This window comes from Mesoplodon densirostris, chromosome 6 (assembly GCF_025265405.1).
Source record: "Mesoplodon densirostris isolate mMesDen1 chromosome 6, mMesDen1 primary haplotype, whole genome shotgun sequence".
NCBI lineage: Eukaryota > Metazoa > Chordata > Mammalia > Artiodactyla > Ziphiidae > Mesoplodon > Mesoplodon densirostris.
Window position 1 is genome coordinate 122703056 of NC_082666.1, and position 20723 is coordinate 122723778.

Below are 20723 nucleotides of genomic sequence, written 5' to 3' on the forward strand. Positions count from 1 at the left end.
CTGCACATTGTTTTGTTTTGCCCACAATCTGTTTAAGGGCACATCTGACACTTATTCATACACGTCTGGCACGGTAATGTTCCTGTTTAACTAAGATGTCATAGGCCTACATTTGCCTGAAATGCCCCTCTAGCAAAAAAAGAAAAAAAAGAAAAACCCACAGAACTGAATGAAAGGGCCAGTGAGGCATGGGGGCCTGAACATTGGCTGTGAGATGTGTGGGGCTTACATGAAAGCAGGCAGAAGTCACTGTTTACAGCTGCATTTTTAAATCCACATGGTCTTGTGTACTTTCTCCACTCCTACTCAGAGACATCAATTTGAAATTCAAACAAGGAAATCTGTGAACATCATTTGTCTGCCAGGCTCAGCCTGGACAGCAGAGAGCCCTACCTTCCGATGGGTCCAGCCTTCTTGCTCTCCGCCCGTGCTTTGAGTTGTTATGAACAAACATGTTGTCGGAAACAGCCAGCACGTGTCCATCCACGTTCACCGTTGTTGACAAAACGACCTGCAGATTTCAAGGATAAGAGGTGGGGGGGGGTTGAGTTAATTTCTCAGAAAGTCGTAAAAGTTGCAAAATGCTTTTACCAGACTTCCATGTGGCTAACAAGAGACAGACCAGAACTTTGGGATGAGCCATGCTCCTGGCATCTCAACGGGTTAGCCTTTTCCTGTAACGATAGCAGAGCATCCTAGAAAGAGACACCGCCTTTCGCCCATGTGCTATCACGTATTTGTGCTCCAACTATGCCCAGGTGATGAAGTGTGGAAGCTGGCAATCTGACTGGCTGGTTCTAGGAACCTCATCTCCATCAAAGGACTTGGACGATCATTCCCAGGTGACCCTTCGGGCTGCAGTCAAGGAGCAGATTGTGTGTGGTCAGGAAGCTAAGACGGAAACACCAGCTGGGAGGTCATTTCTCAATTTTCAGGAATGGGTTCCTGAACATCTGATGTGTGCCAAAGTAATGCTGGGGTATGGACATGCTGCCTGATGTCCTGATGTACCTGGTGTCCCCCATGCTGGAGAGCAGCGGCGGAGATGCTCAGACCTTGGGTGAGAAGGTAAGGTTTCGGAATTCAGTGTTGAAAATGTAGGACATTTAGCATCTAACCAGACGAAAGGGAAGAGATGGGTGTGGAGTAGTGGAAGGGCATGATTTAAAGTCCAACAAAACGGAACTCAAATCCCATGCCTGCTACTTCCTAACTTAGAACCTTTGAAGAATTATACTTAACCTTTTCGGATGTCCACTTTCCTTATCTGTAAAACATACACAATGATGCCTATCTTGAGGACTGAATGAGATAAAATAAGGATAAAATGAGAAAATAAATGTAAAGCATTTATGGATGAGTTCCCATCCTAGGTGCCTCGCCCCTGCCTTGTTTGGCCAGTCCATAGGACAGAGGATATTACTCACTGAGCCCCTCCCACAGGGGAGGCTCCAGCAAGGGGGACTCAGGGGCTAGGTGACCACAAAAGTTACAAGGCATAGTCCCTACCCTCAGAGAGCTTACTTGCAGGTTGGAGAAACATGGCAAACAAGCAAAACAAGTAGCACACAGAATGAGGTCAGATTGAGTTCTATGTGTGTGCTGCAGATCAGGGTGCAGGAGAAGTTCAGGAGAAGTTCAAAGAGGTGGCGATCGGCCAAGGAACAGTGGGAAAGCACAGCAGAACTGCATTGACTTGGGCATATCCACCACCTACTTACTGACCCAGGAAGGTGAGTCATCCTAGAAACCAGTCTACTTGTTAGTTACACATGCCATTTTTTTTTTGAGAAAGGAACTTGTTACATACATATTCATGTATATGTATAGGCCTGAGGAAAGGCATTGAATAGATATGTAATGAAGAGCTGTGTTTAAAAATGGCTCTTCCTGTCCACTCCCAAATGAAATTCACTGATATGCTACTTGGAAATTTTCTGCCATCCCTTCCTTACTTATTAAACAATGTGGGGACAAACCTTGACCCTGCCTTACTTCTTAACATGAAAGAAGATTCACTCCACAGCACTTAAAGTTTTTTTTTTTTACTATGAATTATTTCAAGCAAACAAAATAAATAGAATGACCCCCCCCTTTTAAAGTGAAATTTACATGCATTGAAATGTACAAATCTTAGCTGCACAATTTTGACAAACTGGATACAGCTAGGTAATCCACGCCATATCACAGTATAGAACATTTCTATCTCCCCGGAAAGTTACCTGGTGCCCCTTTTCAGTCCACCCTACCCTCTACCCCTTGCCAAGGCAACACTCTCCTGAATTTTTTTAACCTTAAATAGGATTTCAGATGGTATCTCTAAAAGGAATTTTTATATATATTGTAATATAATAAGGGTTTGGGAGAACCCCTAAACTCATGAGTCCACAAAGTATTTCACCTAGCCTGGTGCCATGGCATAACAGTGGCATACAGGAATTTTTACATGGACATAAATGGCTGTGCTTACCAACTCAAAAGCATTCCCTGAGCTCCTGGTATGTATTGGGTATTATTATGTCAGGCCCTGGAGATTCTAAGACCACAGAACACTGTGTTCCTGGTTGGCTAGTGTCTCTCCCACACCTCAGCTCCTCACTTGTGAAGGCACCACCGATTCAGTGTCCCTGCCTCCCTGTGACACCAGAATGAACTTAAAGGAAACTCCGTTGTCATTCAGAAAATTGTATCAGTGTAATTGCTCACAAGTCAGGGATGCAGCCTGTCTAGCGCCAGGTCTGTTTTCAATTGTGTCCATGTTAACGTGGTAAGAGTCTGGGGAAAGGCCTTCCAGAAAGTTCCTATCCTGCGGTGGCAACCATAAGACAGAGACATCCATCACTCCCTGCAAGGGCAGGAGGCACAAGCTCTTATCAGGGCCTCTCAGCAGAGCACAGGATGGAATCATAGTCAAAGGGAGAGAGGGGTTAAGATGAACATGAAAGCTGAAAGCAATCACCTCTGTTTCTGCTTATCCGCAGAAAATAATAGGACAAAGCGGAGTAAAAAAAGAGGAATCGGATCGCTTTTGTAAATTGTGTGCGTGAATGGATTTTCAGAGACATAGCTGTTAAGATGCAGGGGTGGCAAAGAAGGTAGGCTCCAAAATCACTCTTAGTCTTTGTAACTGGAAGGATGCTGATTTCATCACATTATTCAGGTAAGACCAAAGAAAGAGTATGTCTTAGTTTATATGCATAAAATACCACATCCACTCCTCAGCTTAATACTTGCTGTTCCCTTGATCAGGAACACTGTTCCCATCCTTCAACACACACGTTAAAAAAAAAAAAAAAAAAGACATAGCTGTCATCCCTGGAAAAAACCAAAAACGAGAGGGCGCTTCAGGCTTTAACTGCTAACGAGCTGTGCTAGGCGCAGGAGGGGAACCTCAACCTGTGTGAAGATGATGCGGATGTGAAGAGCGTTCTCTCCGAGACCACGTTAATTCATTCCACAAGCTCCGTGTTATACTGTACTTGAACGCTCCTCGTGCATTCCTGCCACAAAATATGGGGCTTTCTTGAGCCAGCTGATTTCATCATTGTCCATTTGGGTGGAGTGAGACTTGGTTCCAAAGAGAACATTTCCCGAATGACATACCCTGATGGTTCAGATGCACTTCATTATTTTCTATTAACAATGGAAATAAATTTTAATCTCTTGCTGGCTAGCGCTGGCCTCTCATGACAGCAAGGGAATTAACCTGAATTATTTCAGTGTCTGCAAAATTTATTACAAGATTTTAAATTATGTCCAAATGTATGTGCGTGTGCCTGTATATATATAGATACGAGGCAAGTTCCCGTTTTTAATATTCCAAATATCTTAGACTTTGAGGGATCTAAGAGAGCCTGCCAATTTAACTGAATTTATAAAATGTAAAGGATTTGATACACAAACTCCACCACATGAAACCAGACATGTTTGGTGGTGGTTCTTTTTTTTTTTAGGAATGGTTGTTTTTCTTATACATGGAGACACACACAAATACTGACTTTTCCATACACTCACTCTCCTTCTGGAAGAGTGAGCTACATTATGGAGGTGAAGATCCATTTGGTACATTCAAAGCTTCGAGTTTAACTTCCTTCACTGTTTTCTGATGAACGATGACAACACTGATATTATTCTATTCAGAGAAGTTAACGTTTCTGAATGTTTGAAGACTGAAGGAAGTGGACTGTGCATTCCAGCATCGTCTCCCTCCCAGGCCTTCCCCTTCCACAAGCCAACTTCTTTCCCCCAGTGAGTATTTCCTGGGTCACGAAGGCTGACCTTTTCCATCTGGAATCAATCAGTCAACCCCTGACAACTTCCTGAAACACCTCACTCCATTTCCTGTTCTCTCCCCCTTCTCTCTTTCCCCCTGGTTTGCTTCACTCTTCAAAACTGCAGGCCACAGCAGCTTAATGTTAGAGGGTCAGACACAGTGAGACTCCAAAACACTACACAAGGACACCTCTGACCTTCAAAAATCTTTACATCTTAGCTAAACAAATCAAGGTCAACATTTCTTACCATTACCTTGTTAACTATTTGTAGGCATCTTTGCCAACGATCTTCTGATCACAGACTCATCAATACCATACCGCTTGTTCTCCTAAGATCATAAACTGATCTGTTTTAGAAGTAGTGAATTTAGTATTGACAAAATACCATTCGTATTTTAGTATTTGAGGTACCTGAAACTAAAAATCTCGAGTATTATAATAAACATATGGAGAATATTCCATCCAAAAGGACTTCTCTGTCTCATCGGTGTCTCCTATCACCTAAACCTGACACCTAGTCTTCTATACAGCTGTCAGACTCTCTTGGCACTGCCATTCTGCTGGCACAGCCCGAAAGGATGCCAGTTAGGAATACAGATGTCCATAATTTGTGTGGGATGGACCCCCAGCTTTTGCTGTTGACCCTGGTGACAGCTTTCATTTGTTTCTCAAAGTGGGTGTATCTGTATTTCAGCTCAAAGCTCCAGTAGGAGAGTCTGCAGATCTGAAACCTAAGCCATTGTAGACTAGAGCTCTCCTCAACTGGTACGCTCCAACTCAACACAAAAGCAACAACCAGTTATATTCACGCAAATATCATTTACGACACGGTAGCTTTCATTCAAGGTGTCAAGAAAGAGAAGTAAGGATCTATTGAAATTGCTTGCATTATTTTAAGTGAAAGTAGTTTTTCACGTTTTGCCACTCCTCATTTTGTTTAGTGTGATCTCTAATTTTTGGTGAGGCCAGATCAATAAACGCAGACCAACTGGTGCATGACAGTGTAGGTTCCATTTTGAATCATCCAATTAAACGGCAGTTTTAGCTGATTATACAGAAGTAGAAACATGAGTAAAAAGTTTGTATTTCCCCTTGAAAAATACAAGAAAGTTTTAAGAACAAAAGCTACAACTGTGTGAGCAGTCCACTCAAAGTACTCAAGAAAACGGATTGGCTTTCTCAAATTATATTTTCCTTCTCATTACCCAAAAGCACTCCCATGTCCCCCACTCTAATAATTTATACAAAGCAGGAGCTGAGTTGTAAAGAGCTCTTTCCTGCCTATAAAAGGCCACAGTGGGAGTTACCCTTTAGGTGGACACATCCGTTAATCTGCCTGTACAACTAATTTTCCAGTAGAGGAGCTGTTTCTTTGGCATCAGAATGACAGCACGTGGCAGGAGGACTTCTACCACCCTGATTGATTCCCACCATCTCTCCAAAATGTCTATGGCTCTTTGGAACATCACATTTAAGAAAAAAAATCCATCCTTCTCAAAGCTCTAACCGTATGACTTAGTTGAATCAGAGGAATGACCAGCTTGGATGCTACTCCCAGCCAGGCTTTCTCAGCTCATACCCAGGTGTTCCTACAAAGACCCTAAGTGTCATACAGGAGGGTAAAAGAAAAAGAGAAGTCAAAATGAAAAAGGTGTGGAATGACTAAATGATCTGCTCTTTGAAACAGGCGAGAATCCCAGTGTCTGTACTTGCTAGAGAATAATCACACTGGTTGGAAACCTCCCTGTATGGATCAGAGTCGTTGCTTTGAAAACACACCCAATTCTACCATTAGTCAGACACATTTCCCCTCCATTTCAATGAGGATCATGTACCTTCTAACTGCAGATGGAGCGTTTGGTAGTTTAATCTCAGTTAAGTTACAATAGGTAGCATTTATAGCCCACTCGACGTGGAAGACTCTGATACCTACTTACAAACATGCGTACACCAAGCTAAATAAAATGGCCTCGAAAATCCCTGTTATTTTGCCAAGTATGGAAAAAATTCTTTATGACATTTTACATCTGGAAATGGACTTAAATTCATGATGTGCTTTTCCCTTATAACTGTTCGGTTGCTATATATGTTATTTCAGCTTTCCCAAAGCATAACTATTATGTGGGATTTTATTTTCCACCTGTGGAAGGAGGAAAGAAACACAGAGACCCCTAAAGGGACAGAGAAAATCAAGACAGACTTCTGGTTGTGGTGGGCAGTCAGGTTTGGAGTCCATATCGTGAGAAGAAATACTCCATTGATGTTTTTAAACACTGGCGAGTTCTCACATTCGACAAGGGGAATCTGATGAAACAATTAGCCTAAGCCTCCGTAATTCAACCCAGGCAAAGAACAAACAAATTGGCTACTGCAAATTGTTTCTCCCTACCTCTTTATTCTTGGCACACATTACATTTCCAAGCCAGATTGAAAGCCCGGATTTTTCTTTGTTACTAGACTTCAGAGTCTCCAAAATTACCTTTAAACACCTACCTACCCCGTAAGTATGGATTTTGTCATCCTTTTTTTTTTAAAAAAAAATTCCCAGCATTCTTAGCAATCGCTGGTGTTTCATATTCCCCAAGGTTACATTTTCTGTTCAGTTGAGTATCAAGTAGCAAACGAGAGAACGCAAAGTTGATTGCTGCTGAGACAGATGTGGGGCGTTCTGGAGTTGCTCACAGCAAGGGAGGGGGCTGTAGCATTAATGACGTAAGTCCCGAGGAGATACATTCGTAAGTCACCAGACAGCGCTGTGTTTCAGTGAGTCAGAGTTATTTTGTGATCTTCCAGGCACCATGCCACATGCAATGGAAGCCTACAGAAAACACTGTCACTACCTCAAGGCGTTTACCATGCAACTTTTTTTTTTTTTTTTTTTTTGGTGGTACGCGGGGCCTCTCACTATTGTGGCCTCTCCCGTTGCGGAGCACAGGCTCCGGACGCGCAGGCTCAGCGGCCATGGCTCACGGGCCCAGCTGCTCCGCGGCATGTGGGATCTCCCCGGACCGGGGCACGAACCCGCGTCCCCTGCATCGGCAGGCGGACGCTCAACCACTGCGCCACCAGGGAAACCCCCTAGCATGCAACTTTTAAAGCAGAACAAACACTACACATAATCAGGAGATATTACTATGTGGTAATACATAATTGAGGGCTGAATTATGTGGCCACTGTATCCTCTAGGAGTCCAAAGGTAAGAAAATTAACCCGAACTGAAGGCAGTAACAAACAGTTTTATCAAGGAAATGAGATTTGAGATAGGGCCTTGAAGAGTTGAAAAACTTTTATCATACAACTCAAGGGTACCAAAATGATTATTCTGGCAATAAAAAAAAATTCTAACTGGTGTAAGTGGAGCAGTATGCCAAAGGGCATGTCTGCTGGCATATTTTGGCAAGTTTGGCTTAGGATGGACACCTTTTAGAGCTTGTTTTTAAAAAACTAGTTGAATAGGTACAGAAATCAAGTGGCAATTTTTTTATCCTGCCTTTTAGGTCATCAGGAAGCCCAAAGGTCATTGACCTGCTTTACAACCAAATTTCTCTTCATCTCAAAGGCCAGTGATGCTTGCTACCATCTACCCTACATCATTTTATTCCATTGAGGGCAATGCTTGTCCCATCTGAAACGTATGCCAAGAGGGATGGTTATGGTCCAGGGCAGTATTTTACTAGCAAACATTTTGAGGCTCACAGGGGAGCCTTAACACATTCGATGCCATTCTTGATTTGGCTGGGCCATTCTCTTTCACCAAACTCTGTCCCTAGGGACCTCGTGAATCACCTGTCATGCGTCAAAACCCAGGAGCACGTAGGCCCCATAAGCAGCTTAAGAATCTATGCACTCTGATTGTGAAACTAAGAAAGCTTTGCTTTCCAGGAAGTTCTGCATCTGATGGTCCTGGAACATGTTCAAGGGTAGGTTTTAGTGCCCAAATTTGAGTCTCTTAAAATGGTGGAGCATTTAGGGTTTGTTTCCACCTAACTGAAATCTGACATATCCTTTCCCAAGGGTTATATAGGCAACTACCTGCTTTTGTGTCTCTCCTTTTCTCCTACAAATAATTCAAAACACAGTTCCTGTGTGAGTTGGTCAAAATTCTTAAACCCTAATTCTTGTCCCCCATGTAAGATAGCAAAAGTAGGGGGTGATGGGGGTGGGCAGAGGGTATACTGTCCAACAGGCAAGAGCTTGAAGTTACCCACAGAAAGCTTTTCCCAAGCTTAAAGCATTAGACTGGGCAGAAGATCCTCAGGCCTTCAGAGGTTTTCTTCTGACTCCAAAGAGATAATTACTATTTCTTTTGTGTGTGTGTGTGGTACGCGGGCCTCTCACTGCCGTGGCCTCTCCCGTCGTGGAGCGCAGGCTCAGCAGCCACGGCTCACGGGCCCAGCCGCTCTGCGGCATGTGGGATCCTCCCGGACCGGGGCACGAACCCATGTCCCCTGCATCGGCAGGCCGACTCTCAACCACTGTGCCACCAGGGAAGCCCCAATAATTACTATTTCTTAATTTGGACTCGCTGGTTTGTGCTATCACCAGATAATGGACCCATCTGTTGATCAGAGACGCCATAAGTCAAGTGCTTTTCATTCTGTGCTTTAAAAGTGTGGCTCAGTAGCCCAGCAACCTTCACACGGTGGGTGAGATCACAGAGCACCTGGGGTGGATCTTGAACTGAGAGACTTGAACTGAAGAAACCTGCAGGCAGCTGGAGCTGTATTAAATCTTTACCATTTGGAGTTAATTTAAACTCTCGTTTCCCTCTTCACGGGTGTGAGAGAAATAGTCACCATTCTTTTTATTTAAGGAAAATAGATGGTGATGCCATTAAAACGTTTTATGTAAGAGCTGGGGTTTAAGAAGTCATACGGGTTTGTTGGATGGAGCTTGGCCCCGTTCCAAGGCATGAGTAGCCCTGCCCTTTGCTTTCGCATCGTTTAGTCAAATAGACGAATGGCCGCCACCCAGCTGTGTGGACTAGGGGCCCTGCCATCCACGTGAACTTCTCCGTTGTTTTGGTGCGGTGGTCGCCTCCAGCACGTTGCAGTAACAGGCTGTAGGCCTCCCACGTTATCCAACGACCCTGATGACGTCAGTCCGTCCTCACACGCCTCACTTCGTTTCTCCGTTCTGATGGAGGAGATCTTGGTGTCTTCCCACCACCGTGCATGTCTGCTTTCTTCCTCAGAGGTCTGTGAGACCTGCTAGGTGTGTCCTTGCAAAGGACACCAACCCCTCCCTCACCTCCTCCAGGACCCCCCTCGAAAGGCCCTTCTAGCAGGCCCCTCCTGGGGTTGTACACAGATCTCTGTAATCAAACAGGAATCAATTCAGCACTGATGTCTCTCCCAATCTGACCCTGGAAATGACTTTTCTTTCACCTGAAAGCATGTATGCACCCCTCCACACCTCCTGAATTCTTATCTTTTGAAGCAAAGCATGGCGAGAACTGTTGACGTATCTCCATTCTCTCCCCGACACAGCTGTATAACAAAATGATTACTTTGGTGGACCTCATCTAAAAAGGGAATCGTTAGGGGTGAACTTGAGACACCCGTGAGTCACTCAGAAACGTTCAGCAAATGCTAGGAAGAATCTGTATCCCAACAACAAGAAAGCTACACGTTGGAATGAAGGAATTCATTTTAAATGATTCTAGGGTTGGAGATTCAAGGCACCTGCTACCAACTCCAGAAAGAGTAATGTAGCAGTTGGTGCAGCCCATGTGATGGGAAATACTGCAGTCTTCTGCAGTGGTCAGGTCTGTTTAAAACAGTCCTTTTGAGGCAGGGTGGGGTGGGGGAATTGTTAAGGCCTCTCAGCTTCCCAGTCTCCAGTACGTGATCTGCTGACATGTGTCCTATTATAGCTGATGCTGTGGAAAACTCTGAAAGCTATTGGGAAGAGCATCCACACTTGCTATTATTACAATGGCAGGTAGCACTGGGCTCCCATACCATCTGTACCTGACCACACCGCTGAGTCCCAGCAGGTAATACAAGGACGACGGGCACCAGGGCCCCTGTGCCTCCAGTCAGTTCACTTGAAGACCTCAGAAAAGCAGAGCTAAGCTATGTAAATCACTCATTTATCTCACTTTCCTCATCTCCCCACTAGGATATAAGTCCCACAAGGGTGAGGAATTTTCTCTTTTGCTTGCTGATATATCTGCAGCACCTAGGATACTGCCTGGCTCACAGAATTTCCTCGATAGTACTGGTGGGTGAATGAATCAGTGAATGAGGGCATCTGTGTTTTCCCTCTGACGCGGAGCAGACCCAGCCAGCCTGTCTATGAGAGTGAACTGGCAACAAAAGCCCTGATTGTTGTCGACTTCTACTGTGTTTCAGAATTTGAATGTGGGTAATGACAACATGCCTGACTCTTCCAAGAAAGTGGCTTGATTTTCTTCTGGATTTTCCAACTGTCTGCTCTCCACTCACGATGCAGAGAAATAAAGAACGGGGTACATTATGTCTTAACAGGCCTGTCAGCTTAAACTATACATAAATTTCTTTTCCTTTCCTTCACTGAGCTGTTAATCTGCGTGTTTCAACTAATTTTTCCATTTCAAGGAGGGCAGAAGTGATTTTCTGCCTTAATGGTCCATGGATTCAGATACTTTGGGGGCCCTTTTCTTATTTTCCTTCCTCCCTTTCTCCCTCCCTCCCTCCCTTTCTTCCTTCCTTCCTATCTTTTTTCTTTCTTTCTCTTAAAAAATTCATTGAATAGGGCTTCCCTGGTGGCACAGTGGTTAAGAATCCACCTGCCAATGCAGGGGACATGGGTTGGAGCCCTGGTCCGGGAAGATCCCACATGCCACGGAGCAACTAAGCCCGCGAGCCACAACTACTGAGCCTGCGCTCTAGAGCCCGCGAGCCACAACTACTGAGCCCACGTGCCCAACTACTGAAGCCCACGCACCTAGAGCCTGTGCTCTGCAACAAGAGAAGCCACCTCAATGGGAAGCCCGCGCACCGCAACGAAGAGTAGCCCCTGCTCTCTGCAACTAGAGAAAGCCCACACGCAGCAACGAAGACCCAACGGAGCCATAAATAAATAAATAAATAAGTAAGTAAGTAAGTAAGTAAGTAAGTAAATAAATAAATAAATCCATTCATTTAATAACAATTTTTTGAGCTCCACAGAGTGACTGGCATGGGGGAGAAATACAAAAATAAATAAAACATACAGATTATCCTCAAGCAGCACACAGGCTATTAGACAAATAGTAATTGGAAGACAATGTGATCAATGGCATAGTAGAAGCCTGTAGAGAAGTATGTTGGCCAATAGGTCTGCCAGAAAATGCCTCACTAAAGAGATGATGCTCAGGTGCAGGCTTGAAGCATGAGCAGAAGTCACAGACTGGTGAAGAGTAAAGGGCTCCCAGGCAGAGGGGTGAGAAGGTTCCCAGCAATATTCCATGGAATAGAAATCAGTGAGGTGTGCCTGGTGGGTGGGGGAATGTACGGAAGCGTCAGGACGGGCGCATGGCAGAAGCCCTGCCTGGTATGAAGCTACTTCTCAGCCGTGCCTTTTAAAATCTGAGCTTTTGTCCATGGACAGGAGATATTTATCACCTACTTTAAGCAGAGGAGTGACATGTTTTAAAAGATCGCTTTGGCAGCCATGCTGAGGATGCAGTAGACAAGGAAGGAGGAAAGGCAAGGGCCTCCTGCAGGTTTTCAGGAGAGGGAGGCGGATTTTACAGATACTTAGGAGGAAGGCACGGATCCGGGAGGAAGCACTGAGTTCTGCTGTGAGCATGCGCTCACTAGTCATCCAAGGGAAGATGCCCAGGAGGGAGGCAGATCTGGGTGTCTGCAGCTCCAGAGAAGGGGGGCGGTCTGAGGATGTGGATCCGGGCGTCATCCGGGAACAGCCAAGAGAAGGGGAAGATCATCAGGATGCGTCCTAAGTGGACAGGTCCCCATCGTAAGGGTTAAGTTACACGGAGGGTGCCTACTGGGTGGTAGATGAATTTCATTTCTTTAGATCAGGGGTCCGTGGAATTCTCAGAGATGTCTTAAGAGGTCTCGGAAGCCCTGACATTGTAAGCAAAACTTTGTTGAAATGTAGCTTTTTACTGGGACAAAACTACAGCTCATACCAAATTCTCAAAGGGGTCTGAGGCCCCCCCCCAAAAAAGGGTTAAAACCCTTGCGTTTCAATAAATATTTTATATGCCCATGATACTTAGGACTTGAACTGAATGAAAGAGAGGTTTGGTTCAGATTGGAAAATAAGTTTGATATAATGATTTTGTTCTCATTTGATCATTTTTGGAAAAAGAATTTAGGTTCCACCAATGTTTGGGGCATAGTGGACAGAGAAGGGGTGAGAGAGGAGAGAGAGTTTGGCTGGATTCATGATTTGGTTAGAAATGTTTTGTATTTTTATCCTGCTCAGATCAAATCTCCACAAAAGAACAAAACAAAACAATCAAAAAACTTCAGATTAAATCTACGTTTGATCATATAACAAAAGTAGAGCATTGAAGTTATTTGTCCATCTGGTTTAAAATTATTACATTTGTCATTCTGAATGATATATATGTATATTCTAGGAATTCCTAAGCTACCATTCCTTTAGATCACTCTCATGATTATCTACCATCTCTGGTTTTGTTTCATATTTTGAACTTGATCCAAGCTTTTCACTTGACCATTACAGCACATAGTCAAGCCTTTCTGCATGTGAAAGATCTTTCATGGAAGGCTATACTTGTCATAGAATCTGAGTACGGTATAAAAATTGTCAATTCTTTTGTGAATCAAAGGATAGTGTCAAGAAAGTGAAAAGCCAGTGATAGAATGAGAAAAATATTTGCAAATCACTTATCTGATAACAGCCTAGTATTCCGAATATATAAAGAACTCTTACAACTCAACAATAAAAGAGTAAACCAATTTGAGAATAGGCAAAAGATCTGAATAGAGATTTCTCCAGAGAAGATCCACAAATGGCCAAAAAGTACATGAAAAGATGCTCAAATCATTAGTCATTAGGGAAAGACAAACCAAAGCCATAATGAGATACCACTTCACACTTACAGGATGGCTAGGATTTTTTCTTTTTAAACAGGAAATAACAAGTAGTGGAAAAGATATGGAGAAATTGGGACCTTCATACATTAGTGATGGGAATGTAAAATGGTGCAGCCACTGTGGAAAATAGCTTGGCAGTTCCTCAAGAAGTTAAAGCTGGAGTTACCATATGACCCAGAAATTCTACTCTTAGGTATATACTCAAGATATCAAAAACATGTTCACAAAATAACTTGTACATAAATGTTCATAACAGCATGATTTATAAAAGCCAGAAAGTAGAAACAACCCAAATGTCCATCAACTGATGTACAGATAAACAAAATATGGTATATTCTTACAATGGAATATTATTCAGCCATAAAAAGAAATGAAATACTGACACATGCTACAATATGGATGGACCTTGAACACATTATGCTACGTGAAAGAAACCAGACACAAAAGGCCACATATCGTATCATTCCATTTACAGGAAATGACCAGAATAGACAAATCTGTAGAGACGGAAAGTAGATTAGTGGTTGTCAGTGGGTGGACAGAAAAGGGAATTGGGAAGTATGGGGTTTCCTTCTGGGATGATGGAAATGTTCTGGAATGACATGGTGGTAATTGTTGCACAACACTGTGAATATACTAAAAGCCACTGGATCACACACTTTAAAATGGTCTAAATGATGAATATATGTTATATGAATTTTATCTCAATAAAAAAATGCAAAAAAAATTTTTTTCCAGTTGACTTCAGCTCTACCCCAGAAATAAGACAGTCCTAGAATCCACAAACTTAAAAAAAAATCTTTTCCCTTGTCTTTGCAAAAGTCAAGTACATTCACATAGGATGAGAATTCCTCGTATTTTGAGATGAACAATATTTATTCTAACCCTGTTAAAAAATTCAGGCACATTAAAAATTTCACTTAGTAAATAACTGGAGAAGTAGAGGAAATATTACGTGCATCTGCTTAGTAAGTACATTTCTAAAATTTGGGATAAATAAAATAAAATAAAAAGTAAAATGACAAGGCATTCTATTTAAAGCCTCCTAGAAGTGTCTTCTCAAGTTTAAAACTCTTTGGAAGGGATGATAGAGAGTAAGGGGGGATAGGAATCTAAGCTGCTAGCTTCTTTCCCTGCCTCTGTTTCTTGCAGACGTGAAAGCTAAGCTTTGGTCATCTGGGCACTTTGGAATTCTTTCGAATTTCACTCTTTTTGGGGACTGAAATGATTAATGTTTCCATTTGGAACACTGAGTACCATAAACTTCCACTGTGCACCATGTTCCTGCTTGACGCCCGCCCCCACAAGAAAACAATTTCATTTCTATTTGTCTTCTTATCATGCAGCAGGGGAACAGTCTGCAGGATGGAGAGCTGAGGTTTAACTTGCTCAGGCGAGGCTTGTATTAGTGCTCCACAGCGAACAAAAAAAATTGTTCCAGTCACAGCAAGATAGTTTGATACCCATGATGCGGTGAAAAAACATTACAGGAATTTTTGTTTTTCAAGGTCGTGCTCCTGGCCTTGCATGTACCCATCTCTCCTATTAATTCTTTAATGACTCTGCTGCCAAACCACAGAAGCTGTTTGAGCAACAGGCAGGAGCAGCTACATCATTTGTGGGATCCAGTGTAAAACGAATATGTGCGGCCCCTTGTTCAGAAATGATTCAGAATTTAGAAAAAGGCAACAGCAAAGCATAAACCTGGCAGCTGCACACGCTGCAAACCCAGGGTCCAGTGGAAAGAGCTTGATCAGACACATCCTCCGGCCTCCGGGTTCCACCACCTCCTGCCCGTGATTAGAGGCGAGTTACGTAAACTCCCAGAACCTCACTTTCCCCACCTGAAACGTGAGGCTAATAATCCCCATCTCTCATCTCTCACGTTGCTGCCAGGATTTTTTTTTTTTTTAAGTCTCAAGCCTGAATAATATTGTTTAACGTGTTTTCCATTTTTCTATGGGGAAAGGAGCGGGAAGTATTTCCATTGGGCGTGAGTGGCAGGAAAGCCAATTTGGTGGATTAAATGTGGGTCCTTCAAAGATGAAGGAGGGGGCCAAGAGGGGCTGCTTTCCTCGCATCTCCAACCTGACACACTTTGCCTCGCTCTGTGTTTTTATTAGCTTGTATCCCCAGTACATCAGTGGCACGGGTGATGAAACCGGTGGCAGATTTAACTGCCAGGCAGCTGGGTTACTGTCCCGTGGGTCTTGTTGTCATGCTGAGATCTTAAAGTGACCACGGCTGCTTGGTCTGCTGCTGTCCCAGACACTCTGAGAGAGACCACTGAATAGTTAATCGGTGGCAAAGGAAAGGAAGAGGCTGTTGCTTGCAGAAAGCACAGAGAAGCTGCTTTGAAAAATCCCAGGGTGGGTGAGTATCAGGAACGCTGTTCCTGCTTGTGGGCAGCTGTGTGTGCGAAGGCCAGCCTGAGGGCTTAAAATCAAATCTCCAGCCTGGGTTGGTGCCCCTCCCCTGGGGCTTTGGCAATGTAGGCAGAAGGCCTTAAACACTACAAAATGAAGAAACCCTCAGTACTATCTGAAGAGGGCGGTCATTTACAGTTATCTTTTTTGTTGTTAGCAGCACCCGTGAATAATGTTTTCTAAGGGGCGAAAAAAAAAAAAAAAAAAAAGAAAGGAAAAGAAAAAAAGAGTGCTAAGGAGAAAGAAAACAGGATGACTTATTTACCGGGGAAGAACGGCAGGCCCCTTACCTGAAACCTTCTCATGTCCCTTGGGTTTCCTGCTGTTTTCAAACAATTCTGATTGCACTTGAGGAAAAATTTTAAAAAGAATCTGTGAAGAGAAAGCAAGGTGTTACCTTTTTAAGTAAACATGTTTTAGGAGAGAATATATCTGCATTATATTAGATTTGATTGGAAAGTGATTGGATTTCAGGTCTGGGGAATTTCAGCCAGCCCTGCCTGTGAAGGAACGTAGCTGACCCACTGCAGTTTGCAAATTTGGATGTTTTTGGTCCCAAGTTGGCTCTGTTGAGGGCTGCGAAGTGGCTCACAAGCTGGGCTCTGGTTTGTACACCCACCCCCGAGTGGCTAGGGCATGCTCTCTCCAAAAAAGAGAGACAGAGAGAGAGAAAAGAAGAAAAAAAAAAAGGCTTCACAAGCAGCAGTTGACTCCTGCTGTATAAAATTCGCTTGCTCCAGAGGGTTAAAAGTGGCATGACTTAGCCCAGAATCCCAGGGTTCGTCACGTATGTGGCTTTCCGCTGGCCACACACACCTTCATGCACACATACCTCACACGTAAACCCTCACACACAAAGGGGGCCTGATATTTTCAACTGATGGATATAAAATCAGAAAATAATGTTACTGTCCAAAGACAGTCAGTCTGTGCAGGTATATGCTGGGGTTTTTATGATTAATAACAAGTGTGAATGTCCTTTCAGACCTTCTATAGATTATCCAGAAATATACAAAGGCACAGAATAATGGTCTGAGGTTATCATTTGTAAGACATATTTTTAAGCCAATATTCTCCTAGATAACCTTTTTGTGCACTTTTAAAATTGGGCTTCTTTGGTCAGATGAGTACAGAAACCAAGAAAAATGGCAGAAGTGGTCTTTTCAGCCATTTACCTATCTAATGTTTGGAATGTTTCGAAATACAATAAGTTTTTCATTTATTTCACTTGCAGAGTCCTCTTCCTTAAAAAAAAAAAAAAAAAAAAAAAAATCCAGCTTTTGCAGTGTTAAAGTCCCAGGTGAGCAAGGCCTATTTCCCTTTCTGTTACTATGACAACGAAATTTTACCGCAGTCCCAAAGTCCCTTCAGAACTCTACCATCCACGCCTTGAATTAGAACTTTAAAGGAAAAGATATACATTTTTTCCCCAGGATTTACTAACAAAAATAAGTAGAAATCAACAATGCTTCCAAAAATTCTATTTTAAAGCAACGGTTGGTGAGATGCTGTCGTGGTGACCTTCTGTTTATTTTTATTTCTTTAACAATCACACGAAAGAATTAGAGAGTGTGCCAATTAATTGTATTTAGTGCTTAAAAAAAAGAAAACCTGATGGGGAGATAAACAGTAAATGATGAAAGAGGAGAGAAGAGGAATTGCCCTTTTCAGAGCATTTTCTCTAGATTTGCTAAAAATATTTGGCCGAGTGTTCCTGACCCCTATCTATGAATAAGGTTGGGTGTGAATCTAGAAAGAATAGCTAAATACTTTTTTTTTCATAATTTTATAGCATCTGCTTTTCACTTCTCTCTTTGCATCCTTTCTGGGGCGGGGGCTAAGCATTGCTTCCTGGGCCATGAAGGTGTCCAGGGCCTTTATCCGAGGTACCAGGCAGAGAATAACAAGGCAGGGGAAGCCCTCTCCTTGCTGCTTTATGCCGTGTTCACATTCACAGCCTGCCTCTGCTTTCGAAAGTGCAGTGGGGCGTCCGTCCAGAGCAGCCGGAGTGCGTTAGGAAGGAGAGCTGCTTGTATTTAAGAACAGATTGGTCAAAACTCAAACAGTTTCTTTCTTAAGGCGAAGCATTCTTTCACTTGCGCCCTCCTAGCGGGGTCACCTACAGCAACTTAACATGCCTGGAGATGCTCTCACAAAAGACTTAACACTGGCCTTTCCCTCACTTGAGTCTCCTTCCAAACAAAAACCCCTGCCCTCACACCACCTTTGCCCTCCAGCCCCCGCCCCTCCCCCATGAGTGATGTACATCTTTTCCCCTACTAAAACCAAATTTTCTTTTTCTCACAGATTCCTTGGTTTTTGGCAAGTGTTAGCACAACCGGACTCCTTATAATGCATCCTGTGTGTTATACTTCCCCTCACCTACCCACCCCCCTCACCTTCCCGAAAATGTATCTGTTGAAAACATTAATGTTCGTGAAGGCATTATTATACGAATGGTATGAAAGTGCAAAGGAGATAAATGTTTACATAAAATCAAATTGATTTAGGGACAGAAGGGACCCGCTGAAAGGCTTGATTCATTTTAAATTACGACCCGTAACAGTTCTTTGGCTAGAAAACACCCAGTGTTGACTCTTTTGCTGGCCTGGGGTCTGAGTTTGGAACCTACCCAACCCCCTGCACACCAAGGATATAACATCCTGTTCACCAAGGGGAAGTGAGGGGGGAAGGAGGGAGGGAGGAGGGGGAGAGAGAAGGAAAATTCCTTTACACCGTGTAGTACTTTCTAAAAGAAGGCGTAGCTACTTCTAAATGGCTAGCACCACAAATTATGAGCTGCGTATTTTAGATGGGGACCTAGAAATCAATTTAAAGGCATTCTGGGGCTTACTGACATACCCATTTTTTTTCTCTTCCTTTTACTGATGTCTCCCACTTTCCTTCCCTTCACCCCCTCCACCCGCTATGCTCAGGGGCTTGGTACAGAATCCTCTACTAACCATCCCATCCATGAACCATAGGGTAACTTGCAGGGAATAAATCTCCTGGGTCTAGATCCCTCTGAAGCCTGGAAAATGTCAGCTCTCTCCACTCAGCGATGGGAAACCAAAATGAATTACAAGATTCAGACCAAATGTGCAGAGATGCATCAGGATGGAAGTTGTAATTTTCACTGTCTCCAAACAATGTTGACTCCAGAAATATTCTAACCACTTAGCATGGTGCACTCTACAAGGCTTCTGATCTCATTCCTTAAGAGTGAATGCTAACAGCGACAGGTTTATCCTTGTTTTATTAGAGAAAGAGGAATAGAGAGTGGGGTCCAAATCTGAACTCAAGCCCTCAGCTTTCAATCTGGTTCCTGGGTCAAGTGAGGCAATAGAACAGACCCAAAGGCAGTCCTTCACTGCCCTGATATCTATTAAATGCTGACAGTGTACTAGTCTTGAACTGCTACCAACTAACTATGTAACCAAGTTACTTTGCTCCTCTAGGCCTCAGTTGCTTTGACTGTTAAAAGGAGGGTTTAACTGGATTATCTCTAGGGTTTCTTCCAACCTTATTATTCTATGATTGCAAAGAAAAATGTGTAGGGTTGACAACCCTCCAGAAATGGCGGCATTGGAGGAAGAAACCACTGGAAACAAAAGTCTGTGACTTATTGAAGTCCAAGTGGGGGTGTGTGTGTGGGGTTTCTGAAAGAGAGAACAAACCCCCTGATCGGAGACTGGGAAAGAAGAATAAGTGAGGAGAGCTGATGGGTGGAAAGTGGGGCATCTTGGCTGATGCCTTGGCCAGAGCTGGTGGGACCCAGAGGTTGATGGGCCGGTGGTTGAGTGAGAGGCACCATTCTCTTAGGATCCTTTCTCTGTGCTTCAGCAGCAGGAGAAGGTAGCTCAGGAATATCACAGATCAGAGCCATCTCTGTCCCTGCTCGCCATCCTGTGTGGTCCAGAAGCTGAAGGGTACAGGGGTCACGGTGGGGGGGGGGGAGAAAGTTTGCCAAATGTCAGCTCCATGCCACACTCTGAGCTATGTGCTTGATATCCAACGCCTCATTTATTTCTCACAACAACTGTATGAGTGACAAATCATCTCACAGCTAGGAAAAACAAAGACGCCGAGAATTTAAGAAATGTGGCCCAAGCTCACACCGCTTGTCAATGGCAGAAACAAGGATTTGAACCTGGGTCTTTCCGGCAGCAAGCTCCACTGGGCGTTCTATGTTTCCTGCATCAATTACATTGTCGTGATGGTTGCACAACGCTGTCAGTAGAGTAAAAGCCATTGAATGATACGCTCTGAATGGGTGAACTGTATAGTATGTAAACTATATCTCAATATAACTGTTTAAGAAGAAACTTCAGAACACATAGTCTGAAAAAAATCAAAAACCACCCCCCAAAACCCATGAAAGATTCTGGTTTCTTGGCGAGGGAGAGAGAGGACTATAGTATCCCAAAACGAAAACGTGAGGTCAAAGATAGTTGCGTGGAAGTAAATGCTTACGACTGAAACCCCCTGATGAATTCATTCATTTACTCATTTGGCTGATTATTAAGTGTGGAATACGTGCCATAAAGGTTCAGAAGAATGGCAAACAAGATGGACAAAATCGTGCCCTCATGGAGCACACAACCAAACCATTTGAAAAATGCTTCTTCAGTTTCTGAGATGAGCCTGGAGACCCCTGAATACGGGTCTGAATAAGATCCCAGGGGATTACCTAGTACCCAAGAAATCTCTTCTCCTCCTCATCTCTGGAATATTAGAACACTTGGCATTGTTCAAGAACACAATAAAAGCTCCTAGATGGCTCTAGACATGTCCTGAGCCCACCCCAAATAAAAACAGACTCAAACTAGATGTACAAATAGGGCGCAGAGTTCAGGTCCAGTGGTGGGGTCAGTGGGGAATCTCTAAATCACAGGAAGGGTAGCTACTTAATATTCATGCCAGACTTCGAGATTATAGCCAATGATCTAGTACAAAACGCAGCATAC

The 20723-nt window shown here is 43.5% G+C and overlaps 1 protein-coding gene across 6 annotated transcripts in view; it reads right to left on the reverse strand.

The window, feature by feature from the left end:
* Window positions 1-20723, reverse strand: part of EBF2 (EBF transcription factor 2) — a 191325-nt gene that overhangs the window by 40780 nt on the left and 129822 nt on the right. For 4 of the 6 annotated variants that reach the window (XM_060101384.1, XM_060101387.1, XM_060101385.1 and 1 more), the window contains 2 exons: window positions 16047-16128; window positions 394-511 (listed from right to left, as the gene is read on the reverse strand). In XM_060101384.1, coding sequence (XP_059957367.1) covers window positions 394-511; window positions 16047-16128 — 200 coding nt within the window. Of the gene's footprint in view, window positions 1-389; window positions 512-16046; window positions 16129-20723 lie in introns of all 6 variants that reach the window. The other 2 variants (XM_060101386.1, XM_060101382.1) reach the window with 1 other exon arrangement.